The following is a 24,374-nucleotide window of genomic DNA, read 5'->3' as shown; positions in this document are numbered from 1 at the left end:
TTTGGCATCCAGCAGCTGCTCTCTTGCCTCACTGCCTTTCCTGCAGTGTACCTGTCCCTCCTGACAGGGCCACCAGTTCCTGGCAGGTAGGAGAGAGAGCAGCTGCGGGGATGCCAAAGGGCGGCCGTGGTGCCGCTAGCGAGGGAGGGAACGGGGGGACGGTGGTCCCTGCAGTCGCCTCAGGTGATGGCTGATCTTCAAAACTGCCCTTCAAGCGGCCACCGGTCCCCTCAGACTCCTCAGGGCCTCAAAGCTTCAGCTCAGGTGACCAGCAGTCCCCGCAGGACTTGGTGACCGTTCCTCTTTGCATTGCCCTCCACTGAGCGCTGCTGCCCACAGTCCCCTCAGTGCTTTGCTCAGGGGATCGGGGAAACTTGACACAAGGCCAAGCTTTGCCTCCCTCATTGTCTTGGGGTGCAAGTGCAGCCCTAGGAGAAACCACCCAGCCCCCTAGACCTGGCAGCCCTGGGTATCCCAGCCCAGCTCTTGACAGAGGGCACCTTAGGGCCCACCCCAAAACCGCAACGCCAGCTCCATTGGCTGTCAGGGCACTCAGTGCCACCACTGATATCAGAGTCACTCTGGGGAGAAGTAAGCAGCCCACACAGCTCCATCTTCCAACTTCTGTGTTTGCCTGTGGCCTTGCTGTGGATACCATGCAGCCCTGTTGCCTTCTCCTCTTCCCCTTCTTCTTCTTCTTCCCTGGGACGTGGGCAGAGCTGGAGGGTAAGTAGAAGCTCACCCCAATCTGCTCCCCTTCCTCTACTCTCCCCCATGCTCCACATGTGGTCCTTCACAGGGCCATTGTCAAGCTGGGGGGCCAGAGCTGGGGCTGCTGAAGTGGTGGGGGGGTGCAGGGGACCCCAAGAAGTTGAGAGGGCCTGACAAAAGTGGCATCGCTTTCCCCAGCTCTCTCCCCCCTCTCCAGCAGGCTCTCACATGCTCCATTTACGCCATTTCGTCACCTTCCAAAATGCTACGTCCATGCAAGTGCAGGGGCTTTGTGTCATGGGGGACATTAACCTTGGTTCCCTGGACAGCCTCACCGAGGACATCCATTACCACCAGCCCTGGCTGCATTCAGCCCTGCCCAAAGGCGACTGGGATGTCATTGAGAGCTTCGTCAAGTCATACCTAGAGGATTTCAACCGCCTGGTACAGAAGCTCATCAGGCACACCAGGGTGTCCTGTACGTACCCACAGTCCCCCCTCCATTTCCAAGTGACCCCGTGGGGGCATGAGCTAAGGCTGGTGGGCACCTTCACAAGCCTGGCTTCTGCAGAACCCTTGGGGATGGAGATGCAACTCAAGCGGACCCCCTAAGGCTCCCGAGAGGACGCAATTCTGAACACCACACATATCCCCTCTACCCTCCACATCCTGTCTCCCCCAAGACCCTTTTGTCTTCCAGACCTCCAAAGGCTGCCAGATCCAGCCCAACGGGACTGCCAGATCTTTCTTTGTCATTGGCTACGAGGGCCAGGACTTGATTCGGTTCCACCTGAACAAGGGAACTTGGGATCGGGTGCCAGATAATGAGATGTCAGCAACTGCTGAGCATTTGTTGAACAATGCCACCACCCTCAATGAGCTGATACAAGTGCTCCTCAATGTCACCTGTGTTGATATTTTGGAAAAGTTCATTGAGTATGGGAGGGCAGATCTGGAGAGACAAGGTAAGACCCTCCTCAACCCTGGCACAGCCACCTGAAAGTCTCCCTTCTGACAACTGGGGTAAGCAGTGCCCCTGCTGGGCTCCCCTTAGCCCTCATTCTCACCCCACAGAGCTGCCCACTGCCACCGTCTTTGCCCGCAAAGCTGGCCCAGCCCAGCTCCTGCTGGTTTGCCGCATCACCGGCTTCTACCCACGGCCCATCAGCGTGGCCTGGCTGCGGGACGGCCACGAGGTGCCACCGGGCCCGGCCCTGAACACCAGTGCTGTCCTACCCAACGCCGACCTCACCTACCAGGTCTACAGTGGACTGACCGTGGCTCCCCGTGATGGGCACAGCTATGCCTGCCGCGTTCGCCACCGCAGCCTGGGCACCCGCAGCCTCCTCATCCCTTGGGGTAGGTGCCTCTGGGATGGGGCTCCTGAGCTATGCTGATGGAGCAGAGCAGGAAAGCTGATGGGCTTGTGTTCCTCAGGGCAATCAAATGCTGGGCTGATCGCAGGGCTTGTGGTTGCTCTGCTGGCAGCTGTGGTTGTGATTGGTGCACTTTGGGTGTGGAGATACAGGTAAGGCCCCTTCTGCCCTGCTGTGTACCTGGGAAATCCCTGCTGGGGAGCTCCCCAGAGCCATCCCACCATCCTCTCCTGTTTTAGGAAGCGCCATTAAATGGAAGAATGAGGCCCAGCAGCTTTCTCCTGAGCACAGCAGCCCTGTTTGCTTCAAACCCTCACCTGGGGCACAGCCTCCACCTCCCTCTGCTGTGACAAAGCTCCAGGCACCACCAGGAGCAAGATCATCTCAGCAGGGAGCCACAGCTGGGAAAGATGTGGTACTCAAGCCCTGCTGTTATTTGCATTATGGACGAGGATGCAAGTCCTCACCTGTTACACGTAATCACTTTGTGCCTCATGGCAATACCTATGCACCTGCTGAGGCTTCTTCAGGCACACCAGTCCCCTGTAGCAATTTCTTTCAGGTCCTGTATGATAACAGTACTGTCAGCAGGCAGTGCGCTGCACCCCTTCCATTGTCACTTTCTAGATATTCCTCTTAAGAGCTGCTTTTATTAACCATATTCCAGAAATTGCTGTGCTTAATCCGACCTGTTACACACAGGGTAAGTGCACACAAGTTGTGTTTATGGCACCAAGGAGCACTGCACTCTGAGGTGATCTGAGGGAGCTGCAGGCATGGATAAAATGAAAATAAACCACTGATGTTTTTGCTAAGATCGTGTGACTTTTATAAAGGTTTCTGTGGGCTCGGGGAGGGTTTGGTCAGCTTGAGCACAGCACTGCTGAAATTATCAGCACTAACTTCAGGGATTCAGGCGAGTTAAGAGAAGCAGTAGAAAAAGGGAGCCGAGCATTGTGGGGCCATGGATTCTGCGGCTGGGAGGGGGATCCCGGGCCCTGGGCTAGCCTCCCCGTGGGCCGGGAGGCTGTAGCACTGGCGACGCAGGGCCCTCACCACTGAGAGACCCGGTGGGAAGGGGTGCCTGGAGGAAGAGGGGGGACTGTGGCCCCTGTGGGGACCACAGGATCCAGCGGGTCCTGAGGGGACTGCGGGGAGCAGTGGGGAGTGGAGGGCAATGCAAAGAGGAACGGTCACTGAGGAGGTCCTGTGGGGACTGCCGGTCACCTGAGGGGACTTCAAGAACCAGCAGGGACTTGACCTGAGGCTTTGAGGCCCTGAGGAGTCTGAGGGGACCGGTGGCTGCTTGAAGGGCAGTTTTGAAGATCAGCCATCACCTGAGGGGACTGCAGGGACCACTGTCCCCCCGTTCCCTCCCTCGCTAGCGGCACCACGGCCGCCCTTTGGCATCCCAGCAGCTGCTCTCTCTCCTACCTGCCAGGAACTGGTGGCCCTGTCAGGAGGGACAGGTACACTGCAGGAAAGGCAGTGAGGCAAGAGAGCAGCTGCTGGATGCCAAAGGGCGGCCGTGGTGCAGCTAGCGAGGGAGGGAACGGGGCGACGGTGGTCTCTGCAGTCCCCTCAGGTGATGGCTGATCTTCAAAACTGCCCTTCAAGCAGCCACCGGTCCCCTCAGACTCCTCAGGGCCTCAGACCCTCAGCTCAGGTGACCAGCAGTCCCCGCAGGACTTGGTGACCGTTCCTCTTTGCATTGCCCTCCACTGAGCGCTGCTGCCCACAACCCCCTCAGTGCTTTGCTCAGGGGATCGGGGAAACTTGGCACAAGGCCAAGCTTTGCCTCCCTCATTGTCTTGGGGTGCAAGTGCAGCCCTAGGAGAACCCACCCAGCCCCCTAGACCTGGCAACCCTGGGTATCCCAGCCCAGCTCTTGACAGAGGGCACCTTAGGGCCCACCCCAAAACCGCAACGCCAGCTCCATTGGCTGTCAGGGCACTCAGTGCCACCACTGATATCAGAGTCACTCTGGGGAGAAGTAAGCAGCCCACACAGCTCCATCTTCCAACTTCTGTGTTTGCCTGTGGCCTTGCTGTGGATACCATGCAGCCCTGTTGCCTTCTCCTCTTCCCCTTCTTCTTCTTCTTTCCTGGGACGTGGGCAGAGCTGGAGGGTAAGTAGAAGCTCACCCCAATCTGCTCCCCTTCTTCTACTCCCCCCCCTGCTCCACATGTCGTCCTTCACAGGGGCAGGGTCAAGCTGGGGGGCCAGAGCTGGGGCTGCTGAAGTGGTAGGGGGGGTGCAGGGGACCCCAAGAAGCTGAGAGGGCCTGACAAAAGTGGCATCACTTTCCCCAGCTCTCTCCCCGCTCTCCAGCAGGCTCTCACATGCTCCAGCTACTCCATTTCGTCACCTTCCAAAATGCCACATCCATGCAAGTGGGGGGCCTTGGCCTCGTGGGGGACATCAAAATTGGTTCGCTGGACAGACGCACCGGGGACATCCATTACCACCAGCCCTGGCTGCGTCCAGCCCTGCCCAAAGGTGACTGGGATGTCATTGAGAGCTCCATCAAGTCATATGTGCGGGATTTCAACAGCCTGGTGCAGAAGCTCACCAACCACATCAGAATGTCCTGTACGTGCCCACAGTCCCCCCTCCATTTCCAAGTGACCCCTTGGGGGCATGAGCCAAGTCTGGTGGGCACCTCCACAAGCCTGGCTTCTGCAGAACCCTTGGGGATGGAGATGCAACTCAAGCGGACCCCCTAAGGCTCCCGAGGGGACGCAATTCTGAACACCCCACATATCCCCTCCACCCTCCACATCCTGTCTCCCCCCAGACCCTTTCGTGTTCCAGTCATCCATAAGCTGCAAGCTCGAGCCCAACAGGACTACCAGGACATTCCTTGCCATTGCCTATGAGGGCGAGGACTTGCTCCAGTTCCACCTGAAAAAGGGAACTTGGGATCGGGTGCCAGATAATGAGATGTCAGCAACCGCTGAGCATTTGTTGAACAATGCCACCACCCTCAATGAGCTGATACAAGTGCTCCTCAATGTCACCTGTGTTGACATTTTGGAAAGGTTCATTGAGTACGGGAGGGCATCTCTAGAGAGACATGGTAAGACCCTCCTCAACCCTGGCACAGCCACCTGAAAGTCTCCCCTCTCACAACAGGGAGCCAAGCAGTATTCCTGCTAGGCTCCCCTTAGCTCTCACTCTCACCCCACAGAGCTGCCCACTGCCACCGTCTTTGCCCGCAAAGCTGGCCCAGCCCAGCTCCTGCTGGTTTGCCGCATCACCGGCTTCTACCCACGGCCCATCAGCGTGGCCTGGCTGCGGGACGGCCACGAGGTGCCACCGGGCCCGGCCCTGAACACCAGCGCTGTCCTACCCAACGCCGACCTCACCTACCAGGTCTACAGCGGCCTGACCGTGGCCCCCCATGACGGGCACAGCTACGCCTGCCGCATTCGCCACCGCAGCCTGGGCACCCGCAGCCTCCTCATCCCCTGGGGTAGGTGCCTCTGGGATGGGGCTCCTGAGCTGTGCTGATGGAGCAGAGCAGGAAAGCTGACGGGCTTGTGTTCCTCAGGGCAATCAAATGCTGGGCTGATCGCAGGGCTTGTGGTTGCTCTGCTGGCAGCTGTGGTTGTGATTGGTGCACTTTGGGTGTGGAGATACAGGTAAGGCCCCTTCTGCCCTGCTGTGTACCTGGGAAATCCCTGCTGGGGAGCTCCCCAGAGCCATCCCACCATCCTCTCCTGTTTTAGGAAGCGCCATTAAATGGAAGAATGAGGCCCAGCAGCTTTCTCCTGAGCACAGCAGCCCTGTTTGCTTCAAACCCTCACCTTGGACACAGCCTCCATCTCCCTCTGCTGTGACAAAGCTCCAGGCACCACCAGGAGCAAGATCATTTCAGCAGGGAGCCACAGCTCGGTGGTACTCAAGCCCTGCTGTTATTTGCATTATGGACGAGGATGCAAGTCCTCACCTGTTACACGTAATCACTTTGTGCCTCATGGCACTACCTATGCACCTGCTGAGGCTTCTTCAGGCACACCAGTCCCCTGTAGCAATTTCTTTCAGGTCCAGTATGATAACAGTACTGTCAGCAGGCAGTGCGCTGCGCCACTTCCATTGTCACTTTCTAGATATTCCTCTTAAGAGCTGCTTTTATTAACCATATTGCAGAAATAGCTGTGCTTAATCCGACCTGTTACACACAGGGTAAGTGCACACAAGTTGTGTTTATGGCACTGCACTCTGAGGTGATCTGAGGGAGCTGCAGGCATGGATAAAACAAAAATAAACCACTGATGTTTTTGCTAAGATCACGTGCCTTTTATAAAGGTTTCTGTGGGCTCGGGGAGGGTTTGGTCAGCTTGAGCCCAGCACTGCTGAAATTATCAGCACTAACTTCAGGGCTTCAGGCTAGTTTAAGAGAAGCAGTAGAAAAAGGGAGTCGAGCTCTGACAGGCATTGCGGGGCCATGGATTCTGCAGCGGGGGGGGGAGGCTGGGCCCTGGGCTGGGCTCCCTGTGGGGCTGGGAGGCTGAAGCATGGGGCACGCAGGGCCCTCACCACTGAGAGACCTGGTGGGAAAGGGTGCCTGGAGGAAGAGGGGGGACTGTGGCCCCTGTGGGGACCACAGGACCCAGCGGGTCCTGAGGGGACTGCGCGGAGCAGTGGGGAGTGGAGGGCAATGCGAAAAGGAACGGTCACTGAGGAGGTCCTGTGGGGACTGCCGGTCACCTGAGGGGACTTCAAGCACCAACAGGGACCTGAGCTGCGGCTTTGAGGCCCTAAGGAGACTAAGTGGACCGGTGGCTGCTTGAAGGGCAGTTTTGAAGATCAGCCATTACATGAGGGGACTGCAGAGACCACCGTCCCCCAGCTCCCTCCCTCACCAGCTGCACCACGGCCGCCCTTTGGCATCCCAGCAGCTGCTCTCTCTCCTCCCTGACAGGCATTGGTGGCCCTGTCAGGAGGGACAGGGACACTGCAGGAACGGCCATCCCCTGGGGAACACTGCAGCGAGTGAGCCCTGGAGGAAGCGGGAGATTTGGGACCACGTCTGAGCCCACAGGGCCACCACAGCATCCCACTTCCCTGGCCTGACTCAGTGTCACAGGGTGCCAGGGCTCAGCCCGCAGCAGCCCTGGATGGGCTGTCCCTGTGCCAGCAGCACAGCAGGGGACATCCAAGCAGGGACTACCAGGCCCAGTTGTGCCTGGAGGGTGATGGGAACTGTGGGGACCAAGGGTTACCTGAGCCTAGAGCAGGGATCCCCTGCCCTGGGGTTGCTTGGAACCATACCAGGTCCCTGTCCTAACATGTGGGGTCAAGGGGCAGCATGGCCAGGGCCCTTGTGGTGCTGAGGGGTGTGGGGTAGCTTCCAGAGCCTCCCAGTATGGGTGGGTCTCCCCACTCACACCCTCCCGTCACTCACAGGGGCAATGTGTCCTGTTCATGCAGCAGGGCGCTGGGCTCTGCTCCGCTCTGCCGTGTTGGGTGTCACTGGGGAGGAACGAGCGGGATGGGGGGTACTGAGGCATAGAGGCGAGAATTGTGGTGTAGTCCTGCGGGTACCATAGGGCTGGGGTCACTCCATGACCCCCAAGTGTCTCCGGCAGCCACCTGCCCTCAGGCTGTTGGTGGAAGCCGAGGAAATTCCTCAGAAAACGCAGCGGGGCTGGGCTGGAGCAGTCTCTCTCCCACAACATGGGGCTGCACCCCCCTCTCCCCCCAACATACCCAGCTCAACATCTGCCCTACAGCCTCCTATGCATTCCATGCCCCCCCCTACACTGTGCTCACCAGCTCCACACAAGCCCCATTGCCCCCAGCTCTTCACATGCCCATGCGCACCCAGCCCCAAAAGTGTTAATACCCCCTCAGCCTCTCTTTCTCCCCCCAGCCCCATATGTGCCCATGCCCTACAACTTCCCTTGTGTCCTCCAGCCCCACACAAGCCCCATGCGTCCTCCCAAGCCCCATGTGCCCCATGCCAGCTCCTAGCCCCATCTTAGCCCCCCTGCCCTCCCCACATCCTATACTCACCAGCCCTGCACGTGAACCCCAGCACCTCACATGTCCTATCCCCCCCCTTACCCCCCCAGCCCCACACGTGACCCCTAGCCCCGCCGGGTTGGGCCCGCCCGGCCGGAGGCGAAGAGCAAAACATGATTTCAAGCCAGCAAACCCGGGCGTCCGGCCCCCCCGGCTCTGCCCCACACCCCCAGGCCCTAGGGACCCAGACATCCAGCCTCCCCCCACCCCGCTCTGCCCCACAACTCCAGCCTTGGGGGATGCAGGCATGCGAAGAACCCTGCCCTGCACCTCACACCCCACTGTCCCCCAGGGACCCAGGCGCCCGGGTGTCTCCAGCCCCCACGCAGTGGACCCAAGCCGAGCCTACTCCCCCTGCCCCGTGTCCCGCAGCAACAACAACAACAGCAGTGGGGGGGGGGAACATGGAGGGGGGAGCCCAGGGCCAAGCTGAGTCATGGCCCCACCCGGCCCTGTCTGTGGCGCAGCCCCACGGCATGGTCCCACATCACAGTCCCACAGTCTGCCCCCCCCAGCCCCCCCAGAATAGCCCCATAGCACAGCCCTGCAGCTTGGTCCTACAGCCCCAAGCCTCGGCCCCATAGCAAAGCTCTGCAGTCCCACAGCACTGCAGCACAGCCCCATGGCCCAGCTCTCCCCCCCTCTACCCCTGTCACACTCTTGCAGCCAAGCCCACAGTGTGGCCCCCAGATCATGGTGCCCCCTGCCCATGGCTGGTCCCACAGCACAACCCCATGGCCTGGCCCCACTGCACCACTGCACTGGGGATGGGACAGGGACAGGCCCAGCAAGCCCCGCTTAGTGTTTGTGCCTCGCTGAGCCAGCACTGCCCTAGGTCCTGGAGCTGTAGGATGGCATTCAGAGCCATGGGGTAGCTGGGGCTGGGGGTACACAGATGGAGGGGGAATTGCAGTTACTGGGAGCACTGGGAGCCATGGGGCAGGTGGCAATGAGGGAGCATCAGGAGCTGTGGGGCAGGCAGTGCAGGAGTTACTGGGGGCACCAGGGCAAGCTGCACTAGGATACTGGGGCCAGCTTGGCTGGCTATGCTGACATAGTGGCAATGCTAGGACCACTGTGGCTGGCTGTGCTGTGTTACTGGGAGCACTGGGAGCTGTTGGGCAGGCAGGGCTGGGGTTTCTGGGTGCACCAGGACAGGCCATGCTAGGATTCTGGGAGCACCGGGGCTGGTTGTCATTACTGGGAACACTGGGGCAGGCAGTGCTGGGTTACTGGGAGCACGGGGAGCCCTGGAGCAGGCTGTGCTGGTTTCCTGGGAGCACTGGGAGCTGTGGACTCCCCCTCCTTTGGCCCCCCCCCACGCGTTGTGTCACCGCTCTGCTATGGCAGCTGGACCCCACATCTGGCCGCGCCGCCCAGATGTTTGGTTGCTGCGGTGACCGCTGCCCGTAAACACATCCCAGGCCCCCCCCGGGGTCCGCCCGATCCCGCCCGGTCCCGCTCATCCCAGGGCCGTGGCCAGGCTGGGGGCCCCGCTCGGAGTAGGGGGGGGGGTGGTCCTGGTTCCCCCAGCCCATGGGGTAACAGGGAGACGGCGGGGGGCTCAAGGCCCCCTGGTGTCTACCGGACCTCAAGGAGGGGCAGGTGCGGGGGCAGTGCTGGACCCTTCAGTTCTGCTCCAGGTCCATCCTGGTTCTGCCCCACTCCTGTTCGGGTTCTTGCCCCGTTCCTGTCCCGGGTACATCTCAGCTGAACCCGGTGCTGTCCAGTGTCCAGCCCGCTTCTGCCCCGGTCCGGCGGCACCTGCGGTGGGGCCGCGCCGTGAGCTCAGCGCTGGCGGAGCGCCCGGCCTGGGGCTATGAAAGGGACGGAGCCGCCCCGCTCCTCCGGCACTGCTGCACCCGCCGCCCGCCGTGCCGGGACAAACTGAACCGAACCGAACTGGGTGAGCTGGGCTAAAGCTGGCTGAGCAGAACCGAAGCGGGCCAAGCTGAGCAGAACCGGGCTGAGCTAAACCAGGCTGCGCTGCACTGCACTGAGCTGGGCTGGGTTGAGCTGAGCAGAGCTGAGCCGAACCGGGCTGAGCAGAACCAGTGGGCCCCAACTGGGTCCAACTGGGCCCAACTGGGCCGGGCCGAGCCCTACTGGGCCAGCCCCACCCCCAGCTCCCAATTGGCTGGGTCCCAACCCCCCTGTGCTGCAGCCACAGCTGCTGTGACTGCCTGAGAGCAGCAGCGGCACCGGGCAGGTATCATGGGACAGGGTCACAGAGCGGCCAGAGGGGCTGGTAGGGTCTGGTGCTGCAGGCATTACTGGTGTTACTGGCATTACTGGTGTTCCTGGAGTAGCTGGAGTTACTGGAGTAATTGGCATTGCTGGTGCTGTTGGCGTTGCTGATGCAGCTGGCGTTGCTGGTGTTACTGGAGTAATTGGCATTGCTGGTGCTGCTGGTGTTGCTGGTGTTACTGGAGTAATTGGCATTGCTGGTGTTGCTGGTATTGCTGGCGTTACTGGACTAATTACATTTGCTGGTGCTGCTGGAGCTACTGGAATCACTGGAGCTATTGGAATTGCAGGAGTTACTGGAATTATTGGCATCACTGGTGTTGCTGGCACTGCTGGTGTTACTGGAGTTACTAATGCTGTAGGTGTTGCTGGCGTTACTGGAGTTCATGATGTTACTGGTGTTGCTGGGTTGTTGGAGGGTGGGGTCACTGGCATTTGCTGGTGGTTACTGGTGTTATTGGAGTTACTAGGCACTGGAGGAATGAAGCTACTGGAGTCAGTGGAAACTGTGGCAGTACTGGTGGCAGTACTGGTGCACACAGCTCACTCCAAGACCTGGGGCCACCCCACAGCCGCCAGCTCCCAGCTCCTTGAGGCCTCCATGGGGCAATAGGGCCCTCAGGGTCTGGGAGGGCAGGGAGTGACACCACAGCTGTGGGGCAGTGATGGTGTGGGTGGGTGTCGTGGGTCGTGGGTGCGATGGAGCAGTGCCATGAATGGGTCATGGGTGCAGTGGTCATTGGTGCTGTGGGTGGCCGCTGTGGGTGGCACAGGTCAGAGCTGTGGGGCAGTGCTGCCGTGGGTGCTATGGATGAGTGCTGTGGTCTGCAGGTGCCACGGGTGGGTGCTGCCATGGGGGTATGTGAGGGGTGGCTGCTGTTTCTGTTTCCCTGCACGGGTTCCCCTGGATGCCCCTGATCTGGGTGGCTGCTTGGGTGCCATGTGTCCCCTGTGGGTGTCCCTCTGCCCTCCATGGGTGTCCTTATGTCCCATGTGTGTCTGCCATGGGTGCTGTGGGCATCCACGTGTCCCTGCAGGTGTCTGTGAGTCCCATGTTTTCCCCACGCATCCCCATGGGCATCCGTGGGTCTACCCGGGTGTCCACATGCAACCCCGTGCTCCCCCGTGGGTGCCATCTATCCCCTCCCTGCAGGATCATGAGCCTGGGGCTGCCACTGCTGCTGCTGGTGTTGACACTGCAAAGGGTGCAGGGGGGGGTAGGACCCCCCCCTGGACCCCCACCTGGCTCCCCAGAGCTCCCTTGTGGGGCTGCAGCACTGGAGGCAGTGCTGGGGCGCCTGCGGGAGCTGGAAGGAGAAGTGCGGGCACTGCAGGGGCAGTGCGGGGACAACGGGGGGCCCCAGGCCGGCACCGGTATGGGGATAGGGATAGGGAGGGTGGGCGGATATGGGAGGCATATGGAGGTGTGTGGGGGGGCATGGGAGAGTGTGGGGGACATGAGGGGGGGGGAGCACGGGGGATAGGGACATGGGGCATATGTTTGGAGACACTGGGGATATGGGTGGGACCCGGGGGGAAGCATGGGGGATATGTTTGGGGACTTGGGGGATATGGGGGGGAGCATGGGGGATAGGGACATGAGGGATATGTTTGGGGGCATGGGGAATATGGGAGAACGTGGGGGGGAGCATGTGAGGTATGCAGGGGACAGGGGACATGGAGTATAGGGTGTTACAGGGGAATGTGGAGGAAATTAAGAATGTGGGGGGGTGGATAAGGGGAACGGGGGTGGGATATGAGGGGGTATGAGGGACGGGGGGAGGTTTGGGGGGACATGGGGGGCTTATGAAGGAATATGGGGGATGCAGGGGGTGGAATGAGGGGGGTTACCTGGGGCACATGGGGACCAGGAAGACAATGCACATCCCTGCAGGGCGCACGGCAGCACGGGGACTGTGCAGCACCCCTGAGGCAGGGGGCTGCGGGTGCGGGTGCCGGCTGGGGGAGGGCGGGGGTGGCCTCCCCTGCCCCGAGCCCCGATGCCCCCTCGACTGCAGTGACCAGGGCCGCTGCCGGGCTGGCCGCTGCCACTGCTTCGCCGGCTTCACCGGGCCATCCTGTGCTACACCTGCCTGCCCCCCCGGCCGTGGTGGACCCCACTGCACCCTCGGTACGTCTCCAGGTGTCCCTATATGTCCCCAAGCATCCCCACTGCCCCCCAGCTTCCTCATCCAAACCCCCCCCCCCAGCCATGTTGGGTCCTGATACCCCACATCAGTGTATCCCCCAGTATATCCTGCTGTTCTATAATGCTCACTTTGTGTCCCCATCCCAGTGCTCTTGGTTGTCCCCCACAGAGTGCCCTGGGTTCCTCAGTGCTTCTGGTTTCACTCCCAGCCCCTCCTCAGAGTTCCCCACTGCTTCGGGTGTCCCCATGGCCCTGGGGGTGTCCACTATCCCAGTGTCCCCATGGCTTGGGCACTCTTGTTCCTTGGGCACTCCTTCCACGTCCCTGTGGTTGTCCCCATCCTCTTGGTGCCCTGTCCTGTGGTATCCCCAGGGTGTCCCCACTCCATGGGTGCCCCATCCCCAGGTGTCCTCGTGTTGTTCCCAACCTGTGGTTGCCCCATCCTGGGGTGCCCCAGAGCATCCCTGTGGTGGCACCTCCCAAAAGGGCTGTGTCCCTGCAGAGATCCCCTCAGTGACACCACGCTTGACTGCACGCAACCAGACCTCCTTCCGTGTGAGCTGGCCTCGGCCGAGCATGCCCGTGGATGGCTACCAGGTGGCCCTCATCCCCATGGTAAGCTGGGGACAGGGACAGGGATTGGGATGTGTCCCCAGCAGAGCAGTATCCCCAGTGTGGTAGTGTAGCTCCAACATGTCTTCAATGTGTCCCTTGTCCCCAGGATGAGTTGGTGTCCGTAGCCATCTGCTTCTAGCCCTTCTGGGGACACCTCTGTTGTATCCCCAACATGTCACCAATGTGCCTGTTGTCTTCACACCAAGCCAAGGGCCAGGTCTCCACGCTGCTTTGTGGCTCAGGGGTGGGGACATCTCTTCTTTGTGTCCCCTGTGCCCAGGGTGAGCCACAGTGGTGTGACCCATCTGTTGCCTGTCCCCAATACATCTGTTGTCCATAGGATAAGCCAATAGCTGTGGCCACCCTTCTGCTGCCTGGCTTGGGAAAGGTGATGTGTCCCCAGCACAGTGTCCCCAGGGTGTCCCCAGCATGCCCCATATCCCCAGAATGAGCTGCAATGATCTGCCTGCAGCCCTGCTTAGGGACTGGGACATGTCCCCACTGTGGTGTCACCAGTGTGTCCCCAGTAGCTCCCCATGAGGTTCCCCAACATGTCCCCCAGCCTCAGGACAAACCATTGTATGCTGCCACCTACCTGGCTCAGGGATAAGGTGTCCTCACCACTGTCTCCACTGCATCCCCACTTCGGTGCCCTCAATATGTCCCCAGTGTGACTCCAAGACATTCCCCAACTCCAGGAGAAGCCATTGTGGCCACCTGCCTGCTGCCTGGCTCAGAAACAGGTCCCACTTTGGTGTCCCCAACGTGTCCTTGACATGTCCTCTCTCCCCAGGATGAACCAGAAGCAATGGCCACCCACGAACTGCCTGGCTCTGCTGTCACCTTCGAGGTGACAGGGCTGGTGCCTGGAAGTGCCTTCGAGCTCTTCATCCAGGCCCAGCGGGACCAGCACCTCGGGATGCCTGGCACCCTGCGCGTCCGCACCTGTACGTGCCACCTGGCCTGGAAGGGCTGGGGACTGGGACAGGCATGGGGACAGTAATGGGGACAGCATGGGCATGGGAATGTCATGGGCACAGGGGTGAGGACAGGGGTTGGGGGTGGGACAGGGGTGGGGAGAACATGGCCATGGTGGCTGGGACAACATGGGGATGGGAACAGCATGGGGGTGGAGACAGGAACAATGCATGGATGGGGATAACATTCAACACAGGGACAGGAACAGTTGCACAAGGACAGACATGGGGACAGGGATGATGCAGGCACAGTAATGGGGACAGCATGCGCATGGGGATTGGGTGAGGACAGGGATGGTGTGGGGGACAAGCATGGACATGGGGATGGTGCGGGCATCAGGATGGGAATTGTACAGGAGTGGGGACAGGAACGAGGATGTCACAGCCACAGGGATGGGGACAGAGACAGGCATGGGGGTAGGGGTGGGGATGGAGACAGACATGGGACAGGGATGGTGACTGGGATGGGAATGGGTACAGGGGTGGTGCCTGCAGCCTCTGTCTGTCCCCATGTGTCTTTATGTCCCTATGGCTCTGCGGGTCCACGTGCGTCTGTCTGCCCAGAGGAGGTCTGTGTGTCCCTGTGGGTCCATGTGTCCCCCCAGGCCTGTCCATCTGCGTCTGCCCCAATGGATCCATGTGACCCCAGTATATCCCCACGTGTCCCCATGGGCCCACGTATCCCCACATCTACTGGTGCCTCCCTGTGCGTCCCTCTGTGCCCTGGGTCCAGATGTTTCCAGTCTGCCCCCACGAGTCTGTCTGTCCCAGTCTGTCCCCATGAGTCTGGGGGTTCCCAGTCTCTCTCTGTGGTCCCAGATGTCCACAGTTTGCCCCTTTGTGTCCATGTGTCCTAGTCTGTTCCCATGTCCATCCACCCCTGTGTCCCTCTGTGGGTCCCTGGGTTGTGGCAGATGGGGGCTATTGAGGTCAGGCTGCTGACCCTGATCCCCTTTGCTCTCACAGTGATTGCCCAGCCCCTGCCCACCCATGGGGGGCCCCTGGGGTCCCCTACATTCCTGGCATCTCCAGTGGCCCCAGCATCACCATCAGCCCGAGGGTCTCCAGCATCCCCACGGTCCCCAGTGTCACCAGCATCCCCAGGGTCACCAGGGTCCCTGGGATCCCCGGCATCACCAGTATCACCGGATGCATCCCTGGTCTTACCAGGGTCCTTGGGGTCACCAGCGTCCCCAACATCTCCAAGGTCACCGGGATCCCCAGCATCTCCAGGGTCCCCGAGGTCACCAGCATCCCCAAGGTCTCCAGTGTCACCAGTGTCCCCGGCATCACCAGCTTCCCCTGAATCTTCATGGTCACCAGTGTCCCCAAGGTCCCCAGAGGCACCAGCATCCCCAGTATCCCCAAGGTCACCTGCATTTCCACGGTCCCCAGCATCACCAAAGTCCCCGGTCTCCCCAGCATCTCCCATGTCCCCAGTGCTCCCAGGTGTTCCATCTCTGCATGACCTGGGGGCTAAGCTCTCATCCTATAACGGGTCATTGCTGCAGCGCCTGGAGAGCCACCTCCGGGCCACGGACTTCCCTCTCCGGGGTAACCAGACAGTGCCTGCAGTGGCCCGAGCCATCCTCTCCTACCTGCTTCGCCGCAGCCCAGCCTCGCTGCGCTATCAGTTCCTCCGCCACCTCCACCAAAGTCCCCACCCCAAGCCCCAGCTTATGCCAGGGGCTGCCGGAGAGGCCCTTGTGGACCTGGATGGGCTGCGGGGCCACTCAGAGACTGTGGTGATCCGCTACCGGCCCCTGGGGGAGCCAGAGGGGGCCGAGGGGGAGCTGCGGGTGCCAGGGGACACAGCAGTGGCCCGGGTGCCAGGGCTGGTGCCAGGGGCCATGTACCGGGTGGAGGTGCATGGCGTGGTGCAGGGGCGTGTCTCCAAGTCCTACACATCCCTGGTGACTGCAGGTGGGTGACAGGGACAGGGGTGGGGACAGCATTGCATGGGAGCATCTAATAACCCACACTGCTCTCTTGGTTGCAGGGGTAGGTGGCACCAGTGAGCCCCCGATAGACTGGGAGCATCTGTATGAGATGGAGCTGACTGAGCCTCAAGGTGCCATGGCCAAAGCAGGTACCCCCAAGTGATTCCTGGCAGCACTGGGGAAAACCCAGGTGTTCAGGCTCACTAGCTCTTGGTATCCAAGTTGGGTGTGGTTGGAAGGAAGGAAAAAAGGAAGGACAGATGGAACGATGAATGGATGGACACATAGATAGATGTTTATGTCTTGCACTGTGCCACCACCATTGCAGCCCCGTCAGAGGAGGAACCACCACACCGGCCTCGTTTGGGCGAGCTCACGGCCTCCCACGTGACACCCACCACTGTCCAGCTGGAATGGAATGTCCTTGAAGGCACTTTTGACTCCTTCACGGTGCAGTACAGGGATGCACAAGGCCAGCCACAGGCACTTGCTGTGGACGGTGGGTCCCGCACAGTGACTGTTCCTGGGCTGTTGCCTTCCCGCCGCTACAAGTTCAATCTGTACGGGGTGTGGGGGCGGAAACGTATTGGTCTTATCTCCACTGATGCCATCACAGGTGAGGGCTGCTGCATGCTCCATCCGTGTTCCCTGTGGACCTCCATGTGGGGTCCTTGACCTTGAGAGATATAGGAACAGCCTTTGGTGGTAGGCTTGTGTGCATGCAGGGTCCAAGGGATGGAGAGGTTTGTATGAAAGGATGGATGATTAGATGATTATGTGACTGGCTGATTAGATGGTAGATAAATTGATAATTGGATGGATAGTGGGTCAGATGGTTGGGATTGAATGGAAAAATTACTGGATGAATGGAAAAATAGGTGGATGGACTGATCAATGGATGGATAGACAAATAGATGGAACCATAGATGGGTGAAGGCATGTGTGTTTGGATGAATAGTCAGATTGCTTAATGAATGACTAGGTGGATGGTTACATGCTTAGTTATTTGTGTTAAAGTATCTGTGAACATATGTGAGGGAGAAGAGGCATGGAAAGACGGTAGATGATTGGACGGAAGGATACAAGGATAGGTGGAAAGACTAATAGATGGATGGATGGACTCAAATACAAATTTGTGGAAGGCTGGCAGGCTGGATTAACTGGCAAAAGATAATTAGATGGATGACATTGGGAAAACAAATGGAAGAATGGGAAGATGGATAGATGGGTGAGCTGAGTGATGGGTGGGTGATTAGATGGATGGATGCACATATGAATTAATAGGTGCATGGATGAGTAGATAGAAGAAAGGGTGCTTGTCCCCTGTGTACCCTGTATTCTGCTGTCCCCATTACAGCCCCAGCACTCCCAAAGGAGAACCTACCATCCCAGCCACGCCTGGGTGAGCTCACAGCCTCCCATGTAACCCCCGACTCCATCCAGCTGGAATGGAGCGTCCCCAAGGGCACCTTTGACTCCTTCGCAGTGCAGTACAGGGATGCACAAGGCCAGCTGCAGGTACTGCCTGTGGATGGTGGTTCCCGCACAGTGACTGTACCAGGACTGTCACCGTCTCACCGCTACAAGTTCAACCTGTATGGAATGTGGGGGCGGAAACGTGTGGGCCCCATCTCCACTGATGCTATCACAGGTGAGGGCTGCTGTATGCCATGTCCTTGTCCCTTACACACCGTGGTTTTAGAGAAAAGTGGGAGCAAGGGCGGGGTCCATCCAGGGTCCTTGGCCCATTTAGGAAATTGGTGTATCTCTTGGGTTGTGCCTGGCGAATGGATGAAGGGATGCAGGAATGGAGTGATGGGGGCAAGGAAAGTTGCAGATGAGGAGATACTTCTTTTGGCAGTATCCCTGGTTAAGTGGCAGAAAAGGCGAAAGGCTGGATTTTTGGAAGGATGTTTGGTTGTGAATGTTTTCTGTAAGAGTGGATATATTTCTAGGTGGGTGGGTATGTGGATGGTTGGAGGGATGGACCTAGGTTTGGATGGATAGAGAACTGGAGAAATATCTGATCAAATAATGGAATGAGAAACATTCTGATTAATTGGTGGAAGAAGGGAGTGGTGAGCAGAGAGCTAAACGAACGTGTAAATCACTGATTATTTGCTTGGATGTTTGGTGAAGGTCCTTGTTGTCTGATTACTGGGGTGAATGGCTGGAGATATGGATGAGTAGAAGTGTGAGTAGATGGCTGGAAAAGTGGTTTGTTTATAGTTGTAAGAATGGGTCAAAGTACAGGTGGCTGGATGTACCTGAGGTAATAGTTGGAAAGCTGCTGAGTTGTGTCTAAGGGTGTATGGAAGGAAGGCTGCATAACAGACTGATGGACAATTGCATTGGTGGATGGATGAATGGATGTCTAGGTGGACTGATGGGGTGATATGTATGCCCAGTGTTGTGCTGTGTTGCAGATGCAGTCATACCAGAGGAGCAACCACCATCTGAGCCACGCTTGGGTGACCTCACTGCCTCCCACGTCACCCCTGACTCAGTCCAACTGGAATGGAGCATCCCCGAGGGCACCTTTGACTCCTTCGTGGTGCAGTACAGGGATGAGCAAGGTCAGCCACAGCTTCTGCCCGTGGATGGAGATTCCCGCACAGTGATTGTGCCAGGGCTGTCACCATCGCGTCGCTACAAGTTCAACCTGTATGGGATGTGGGGACGGAAACGTTTGGGCCCCATCTCCACTGATGCTGTCACAGGTGAGGGCTGCTGTTTGCTGCACTTGCATCCCCTTGTGAGCCCTGGGTTTGGATCAGTGCAGGAGCTAGGCAAGGTTCTGGAATGAATCTCTTAAGACTTGTGGGAAAACAAAACATCTCTTGGGTGCTGAATACAATGAAGGGATGGAGGTATGGGAACATGCAATGTTGTAGTGAATGAACGGATGAATGGATAAATGGATGTACGGACGGACGGATGGATGGACAAATGTGTGTCTAGTTTACTGGCTGAAGAGATGGAGGGATGGATGGTAGGTCTGATGGGTAGTTCAGTGGAGACATGAATGGATGATGACAGATGGATAAACTGATGAATGGATGGGCATTTTGATAAGTTTGTGACTGATTCATGCACTGAATGCTAGCTTGAAAGACTGGATGTCTGCATGGTTAGATGAGAGGATGGAAGGGTGTATGGCTGGAGGGATGGTGTAACAGTGTGCTAGATGTCTGGTTGGTTGGAGGATTAGATGAAAGGCTAGATAGTAGTCTTATGAGAGAATTAGGATTCTCCTATGAAGAGAGGCTGAGAGAGCTGAGGCTGCTCAGCCTGAAGAAGAGAAGGCTCTGGGGAAACCTTATTGCAGTTTTTCAAAACGTAAAGAGGGCTTATAAAAAGATGGAGAGCAACTTTTTGCTTGAGTAGATAGTCATAGGACAAGAGGGAATTATTCTAAACTAAAAGAGGAGAGATTTAGATTAGTGGTTAGGATGAAATTCTTCTCTCAGGGGGTGGTGAGGCTCTGGAACAGGTTGCCCAGAGAGGTTGTGGATACCCCAGTGTTCAAGACCAAGTTAGATGAGGCCCTGAGCAGCCTGATCTACTGGGTGGCATCTGCCCATGGCAGGGAAGTTGGAACTAGATGATTTTGGGGTCCTTTCCAACCCAAGCTGTTCTGTGACTCTGTGATTCTATGAAAGGTTGGAGCTGATGAGCATTTGATGTCCTTTTCAAAGTGTCTGTTTGACAATTTGATGATGATTCAATGATTCACTGATTAATGGAGTAAGAAAAACCTGGATGAACATATGGAGCAGCAGGCAAAGTGCTAGATCATGGACTGTGTGTTTGATGGGTCAAATCAAGATGCTTGTTGACTGGATGATTATCTGGATGAATGTCTGGACAGATGGCTGAATAGAAGGGTGGATGGATGGTTGGAAATGGATTTTTTTTTTTTTTGTGGTTACAAGTACGGATAAAGGGATGGGTGTGTGGATGTTTAGATGTATTGACAGTTGGGGGAATGTTGAGTGGAGGATAATGGTGTATGAATGGATGTTAAGTCAGTAAACTGGTGGAGAGTTCCATGGAAGGCTGAAAGGAAAACTGGAGGTATGGACAAAAGGAATGGAGCATGTTTATGGCATGCATTATGTCCTGTATGTTGCAGCTGAAGTCAAGCCGAAAAAGAAACCACCATCTGAGCCACGCCTGGGCGAGCTCACAGCCTCCCACATCACCCCCAGTTCTGTCCAGTTGGAATGGAGCATCGCAGAAGGCACCTTTGACTCTTTCACAGTGCAGTACAAGGATGCACAAGGGCAGCCACAGGTGCTGCCTGTGGACGGAGATTCCCGCACACTGACTGTGCCAGGGCTGTCACCATCGCGCCGCTACAAGTTCAACCTATATGGGATGTGGGGGCGGAAACGTGTGGGCCCCATCTCCACTGATGCCATCACAGGTGAGGGTCTGATGCATGTTGTGTTCGTGTCTCCTGTGGGCTGTGTATTTCGAGTGTGGCAGGAGTCTTGTGAGGGCCCGTCATGCGTAAATATGAATTAAGAGTCAGATGGACAAATGACTGGATGGATGGATGTACGTTCACATAAACAGCTACATCAAAGGAATGAGAAATGACTGTTTGGTTGAGTTTCCTGGCAGTTAGGTGGCTCTGTTGATGAATGTATGGACAGACAGATGACAGATGGATAGTTAGTTTGGAGCTTACATGGACAGTAGATGAATGAGTAGATAGAGTTCAGAGATGAAGGAATGATTAATTGAATTTATGGGTGTAAGGATGGATTGTTCAGTACACAAAGAGATGCAAATATGGAGGAATGAAGTGACAGAGGTAGGGAAGGGAGGATTGACAAATGTTTCTGCCCTGCATTGTGTCCTTTGTGTTGCAGCTACAGTCGAACTGGAAAATAAACCATCTGAACCACACCTGGGGGAGCTTACAGCCTCCCACATCACCCCTGACTCCATCCAGCTAGAATGGAGTGTCCCTGAGGGCACCTTTGACTCCTTTGTGGTGCAGTACAAGGATGCCCAAGGCCAGCAACAGGTGCTGCCCATGGATGGAGATTCCCGCACATTGACTGTGCCCAGGCTGTCACCATCGCGCCGCTACAAGTTCAACCTGTATGGGATGTGGGGGCGGAAACGTGTGGGCCCCATCTCCACTGATGCTGTCACAGGTGAGGGCTCCTGCATTCTATGTCCATGTCCTTGGATGCCTTGGTTTGGATTCTCAGTGAGAGCAGAGGTAGGGTGCTTCCAAAGTCCTTGGCACTTCTGGGAAACAGGTGCATTTCTTGTGTGGTACCTGGGTAGTGGATTGAGGGATGGAATAATAAATTGATAGATAGTTGTATGGATGAATGAAGGGAAGACTAGGTGGATGGATAGATGGACTGAGAAATGTTTATGCCCTGCAATTTGTCCTCCATGTTGCAGCTGCAGTAGAGCTGGAAAAGGAACCACTATCCGAGCCACGTCTGGGTGACCTCACAGCCTCCCATGTCACTCCTGACTCAGTCCAGCTAGAATGGAGCATTCCTGAGGGCACCTTCGACTCCTTCACAGTGCAGTACAAGGATGCCCAAGGCCAGCAACAGGTGCTGCCCGTGGATGGAGATTCCCGCACAGTGACTGTGCCAGGGCTGTCACCATCACGCCGCTACAAGTTCAACCTGTATGGAATGTGGGGGCGGAAACGTCTGGGCCCCATCTCCACTGATGCTGTCACAGGTGAGGGCTCCGGCGTTCTATGTCCATGTCCTTGGATGCCTTGATTTGTGTTCTCAATGGGAGCAGAGGTAAGCTGCTTCCAAAGTCCTTGGCACTTCTGGGAAACAGGTGCATTTCATGTGTGGTACCTGGGTACTGGTTTGAGGGATGGAATACTAAATTGATAGATAGTTGTATGGATGAATGAAGGGAAGACTAAGTGGATGGATAGATGGATTGAGAAATGTTTATGCCCTGCAATGTGTCCTCCATGTTGCAGCTGCAGTAAAGCCGGAAAAGGAACCACTATCCGAGCCAAGTCTGGGCGACCTCACAACCTCCCACGTCACCCCTGACTCAGTCCAGCTAGAATGGAGCATCCCTGAGGGCTCCTTTGACTCCTTTGTGGTGCAGTACAAGGATGCACAAGGCCAGCCACAGGTGCTGCCTGTGGATGGAGATTCCCGCACAGTGACCGTGCCAGGGCTGTCGCCATCCCGCCGCTACAAGTTCAACCTGTATGGGATATGGGGGCGGAAACGTGTGGGCCCTGTCTCCACTGATGCTGTCACAGGTGAGGACAAGTTTTGTCGAGTCCACTCTCCCTGTGTGTTGTGTCTGGCTTAAGTCAGGAAGCTTGCGAGGTCCTGTAGTTTGTTCTTTCTGCTTTGTGGGAAATGGGAACATGTCTTGATCACTGTCTGGAGAATGGATGAATGGCTGAGTGTCAGCCATCTTGGAGAGAAGGAGGGATAGATCAGTAGTCATATGTTTAGATAGATGGCTAGATGTTTGGATGGACAAAAGTCTGCATATTTGTATGCGTTTGGCTTGTTGGATGGCCGATTATCATCTGTGTTGCTTTTTGGATAAAGGAGTGGAGAGAAGAATAAATTAATTTTGAGTTCATTGTACGGATGGAATACTAGATAGAAAAAAGGTCTTGTGCATGTAAAGAGGAATCCAAAATGGGTGGTTGGATGAATGGAAAATAGAATGGTTAGATGGAAAACCATATGAATGGATGCTTGGAAGATAGGATGGAGAAGGGAATGAATACATGGACTGAGAGTCAGATGGACAAATGACTGGATGGATGGATGGATGGATGGACGGACAGATGGACGGACGGACGGACGGACAGATGTTCATGCAAACAGCTATATTAAAGGAAAGAGAAATGACTGGTTGGTTGAAGTTTCTTGGCAGTTGGATAATTCTACTGATGAGTGTATGGACACATGGGTGAATAGAAGAATGGATGAACAGCAGGATGGATGAAGATGCTTCGATGTTTACATGGACAGCTTACGCAGATGATGACTGTATAGATAAAGAGTTCAGAGATATATTATTTGTTTAATTTATGGATGGAAGGATAGATTGTTGAGCAAACCAATGGAAAGGTGGAGGGATGAAGGGAGGTGAAAGGGAGCAAGAAAGAGAAGAAGAGAAGAAGGGAAGAAGGAAGGGGGGGAGAGAGGAAAGAAGGAAGATATGGAAGAACTCAGGGAATAGACTACTTTGTGCCATCTGCATTGCAGCTGCAGTAGAGCCAGAAAAGGAACCACTATCCGAGCCACGTCTAGGGGAATTCACTGCCTCCCACGTCACCCCTGACTCAGTCCAGCTGGAATGGAGTGTCCCCGAGGGCACCTTTGACTCCTTCATGGTGCAGTACAAGGATGCACAAGGCCAGCCACAGGTTCTGCCTGTGGAAGGAGATTCCCGCACAGTGACCGTGCCAGGGCTGTCGCCATCTCGCCGCTACAAGTTCAACCTATATGGGATGTGGGGACGGAAACGTGTGGGCCCCGTCTCCACTGATGCTGTCACAGGTGAGAAATGCTCCTGCATTCCATGTCTATGTTTTGGATGCCTTGGTTTACATTCTCAATTGGAGCAGAAGTAGGCTTCTTCCAAAGTCCTTGGTACTTCTGGGAAACAGGTGCATTTCTTGTGTGTTACCTGTGTAGTGGATGTGTGTTACCTGTGTAGTGGATGGAGGGTTGGAATACTAAATTGATAGATAGTTGTATGGATGAGTGAAGGGAAGACTAGGTGGATGGAAGATTGAGAAATGTTTATGCCCTGCAATGTGTCCTCCATGTTGCAGCTGCAGTAGAGCCGGTAAAGGAACCACCATCTGAACCACGCCTGGGTGACCTCACAGCCTCCCATGTCACTCCTGACTCAGTCCAGCTAGAATGGAGTGTCCCTGAGGGCACCTTTGACTCCTTCGTGGTGCAGTACAAGGATGCACAAGGCCAGCCACAGGCACTGTCTGTGGACAGAGATTCCCACACAGTGACCGTGCCAGGGCTGTCACCATCGCGCCGCTACAAGTTCAACCTGTATGGGATGTGGGGGCGGAAACGTGTGGGCCCTGTCTCCACTGACACCGTCACAGGTGAAGGCTTTTGTGTGCCATGTCTGTGTCTCCTGCATACCCTGGTTCTGGTGTTGGGTGGATTTGGGGTCAGACACCTTCCAGGGTCCTATCCCCATCAGGGAAATGGTTACATCTCTTGGCCTCTGACTGGGGAATGGAAGGATGGATGAGTGTAGGCAAGTTTGGAGAGATGAAGGGACATAGTGGTAGACAGCTGGATAGTCAGGTGGAGAG

The 24,374-nt window shown here is 56.8% G+C and overlaps 3 protein-coding genes and 1 long non-coding RNA gene across 53 annotated transcripts in view; 3 read left to right on the top strand and 1 right to left on the bottom strand.

Annotated features, from left to right (window-relative positions):
* The first annotated feature begins 338 nt into the window (after nt 1–338).
* Nucleotides 339–2,904, top strand: LOC137846255 (antigen-presenting glycoprotein CD1d-like). 2 transcript variants are annotated; one of them, XM_068664107.1, is made up of 6 exons: nt 339–726; nt 932–1,189; nt 1,395–1,676; nt 1,786–2,070; nt 2,149–2,239; nt 2,327–2,904. In XM_068664107.1, exons 1-6 carry the CDS (start codon nt 657–659, stop codon nt 2,337–2,339), a joined length of 999 nt encoding a protein of 332 aa, XP_068520208.1. In that variant the 5' UTR covers nt 339–656; the 3' UTR covers nt 2,340–2,904. The 2 variants fall into 2 exon arrangements, with proteins under 2 accessions (XP_068520208.1, XP_068520207.1); XM_068664106.1 differs by having other exon boundaries at nt 929–1,189.
* Nucleotides 2,905–4,082: 1,178 nt separating this feature from the next.
* LOC137846253 (antigen-presenting glycoprotein CD1d-like) lies at nt 4,083–6,599 on the top strand. Of its 2 annotated transcripts, none has more exons than XM_068664104.1 (6): nt 4,083–4,215; nt 4,419–4,679; nt 4,885–5,166; nt 5,278–5,562; nt 5,641–5,731; nt 5,819–6,599. In XM_068664104.1, the coding sequence occupies exons 1-6, from the start codon at nt 4,146–4,148 to the stop codon at nt 5,829–5,831; spliced, it is 1,002 nt and encodes a 333-aa protein (XP_068520205.1). In that variant the 5' UTR covers nt 4,083–4,145; the 3' UTR covers nt 5,832–6,599. The 2 variants fall into 2 exon arrangements, with proteins under 2 accessions (XP_068520205.1, XP_068520206.1); XM_068664105.1 differs by having other exon boundaries at nt 4,422–4,679; nt 5,819–6,598.
* On the bottom strand, nt 4,861–8,144 carry LOC137846338 (uncharacterized). Its single transcript, XR_011090468.1, has 4 exons — nt 8,109–8,144; nt 7,498–7,696; nt 5,460–5,596; nt 4,861–4,991 (listed from the first exon to the last, which is right to left on the bottom strand). It is a non-coding gene; the product is annotated as an uncharacterized lncRNA (long non-coding RNA).
* Nucleotides 8,145–9,660: 1,516 nt separating this feature from the next.
* The window catches only part of TNXB (tenascin XB), a 39,440-nt gene continuing 24,726 nt past the window's right edge, over nt 9,661–24,374 (top strand). For 18 of the 48 annotated variants that reach the window (XM_068663910.1, XM_068663897.1, XM_068663895.1 and 15 more), the window contains exons 1-16: nt 9,663–10,023; nt 11,518–11,738; nt 12,259–12,495; nt 13,016–13,128; nt 13,922–14,075; nt 15,072–16,028; nt 16,105–16,194; nt 16,374–16,661; nt 17,403–17,696; nt 18,472–18,765; nt 20,181–20,474; nt 20,926–21,216; nt 21,476–21,769; nt 22,029–22,322; nt 23,293–23,586; nt 23,865–24,158. In XM_068663910.1, coding sequence (XP_068520011.1) covers nt 11,522–11,738; nt 12,259–12,495; nt 13,016–13,128; nt 13,922–14,075; nt 15,072–16,028; nt 16,105–16,194; nt 16,374–16,661; nt 17,403–17,696; nt 18,472–18,765; nt 20,181–20,474; nt 20,926–21,216; nt 21,476–21,769; nt 22,029–22,322; nt 23,293–23,586; nt 23,865–24,158 — 4,405 coding nt within the window. In that variant the 5' untranslated portion in view covers nt 9,663–10,023; nt 11,518–11,521. Of the gene's footprint in view, nt 10,024–11,517; nt 11,739–12,258; nt 12,496–13,015; nt 13,129–13,921; nt 14,076–15,071; nt 16,029–16,104; nt 16,195–16,373; nt 16,662–17,402; nt 17,697–18,471; nt 18,766–20,180; nt 20,475–20,925; nt 21,217–21,475; nt 21,770–22,028; nt 22,323–23,292; nt 23,587–23,864; nt 24,159–24,374 lie in introns of all 48 variants that reach the window. The other 30 variants (XM_068663903.1, XM_068663912.1, XM_068663904.1 and 27 more) reach the window with 13 other exon arrangements.

Source organism: Anas acuta, chromosome 31 (genome assembly GCF_963932015.1).
Source record: "Anas acuta chromosome 31, bAnaAcu1.1, whole genome shotgun sequence".
Lineage (NCBI taxonomy): Eukaryota > Metazoa > Chordata > Aves > Anseriformes > Anatidae > Anas > Anas acuta.
Note: the sequence above shows the minus strand (reverse complement) of the source record. Positions and strands in the feature narration are given on the sequence as shown.

Bases quoted from the DNA above. Each gene is read 5' to 3' on its own strand.
- LOC137846255 (XM_068664106.1), top strand. From the start codon at position 657: ATGCAGCCCTGTTGCCTTCTCCTCTTCCCCTTCTTCTTCTTCTTCCCT. The intron at 727-928 runs GTAAGTAGAAGC...CCCCCTCTCCAG, and splicing joins GACGTGGGCAGAGCTGGAGG to CAGGCTCTCACATGCTCCAT. The intron at 2,071-2,148 runs GTAGGTGCCTCT...TGTGTTCCTCAG, and splicing joins CAGCCTCCTCATCCCTTGGG to GGCAATCAAATGCTGGGCTG.
- LOC137846253 (XM_068664104.1), top strand. From the start codon at position 4,146: ATGCAGCCCTGTTGCCTTCTCCTCTTCCCCTTCTTCTTCTTCTTTCCT. The intron at 4,216-4,418 runs GTAAGTAGAAGC...CCCGCTCTCCAG, and splicing joins GACGTGGGCAGAGCTGGAGG to CAGGCTCTCACATGCTCCAG. The intron at 5,563-5,640 runs GTAGGTGCCTCT...TGTGTTCCTCAG, and splicing joins CAGCCTCCTCATCCCCTGGG to GGCAATCAAATGCTGGGCTG.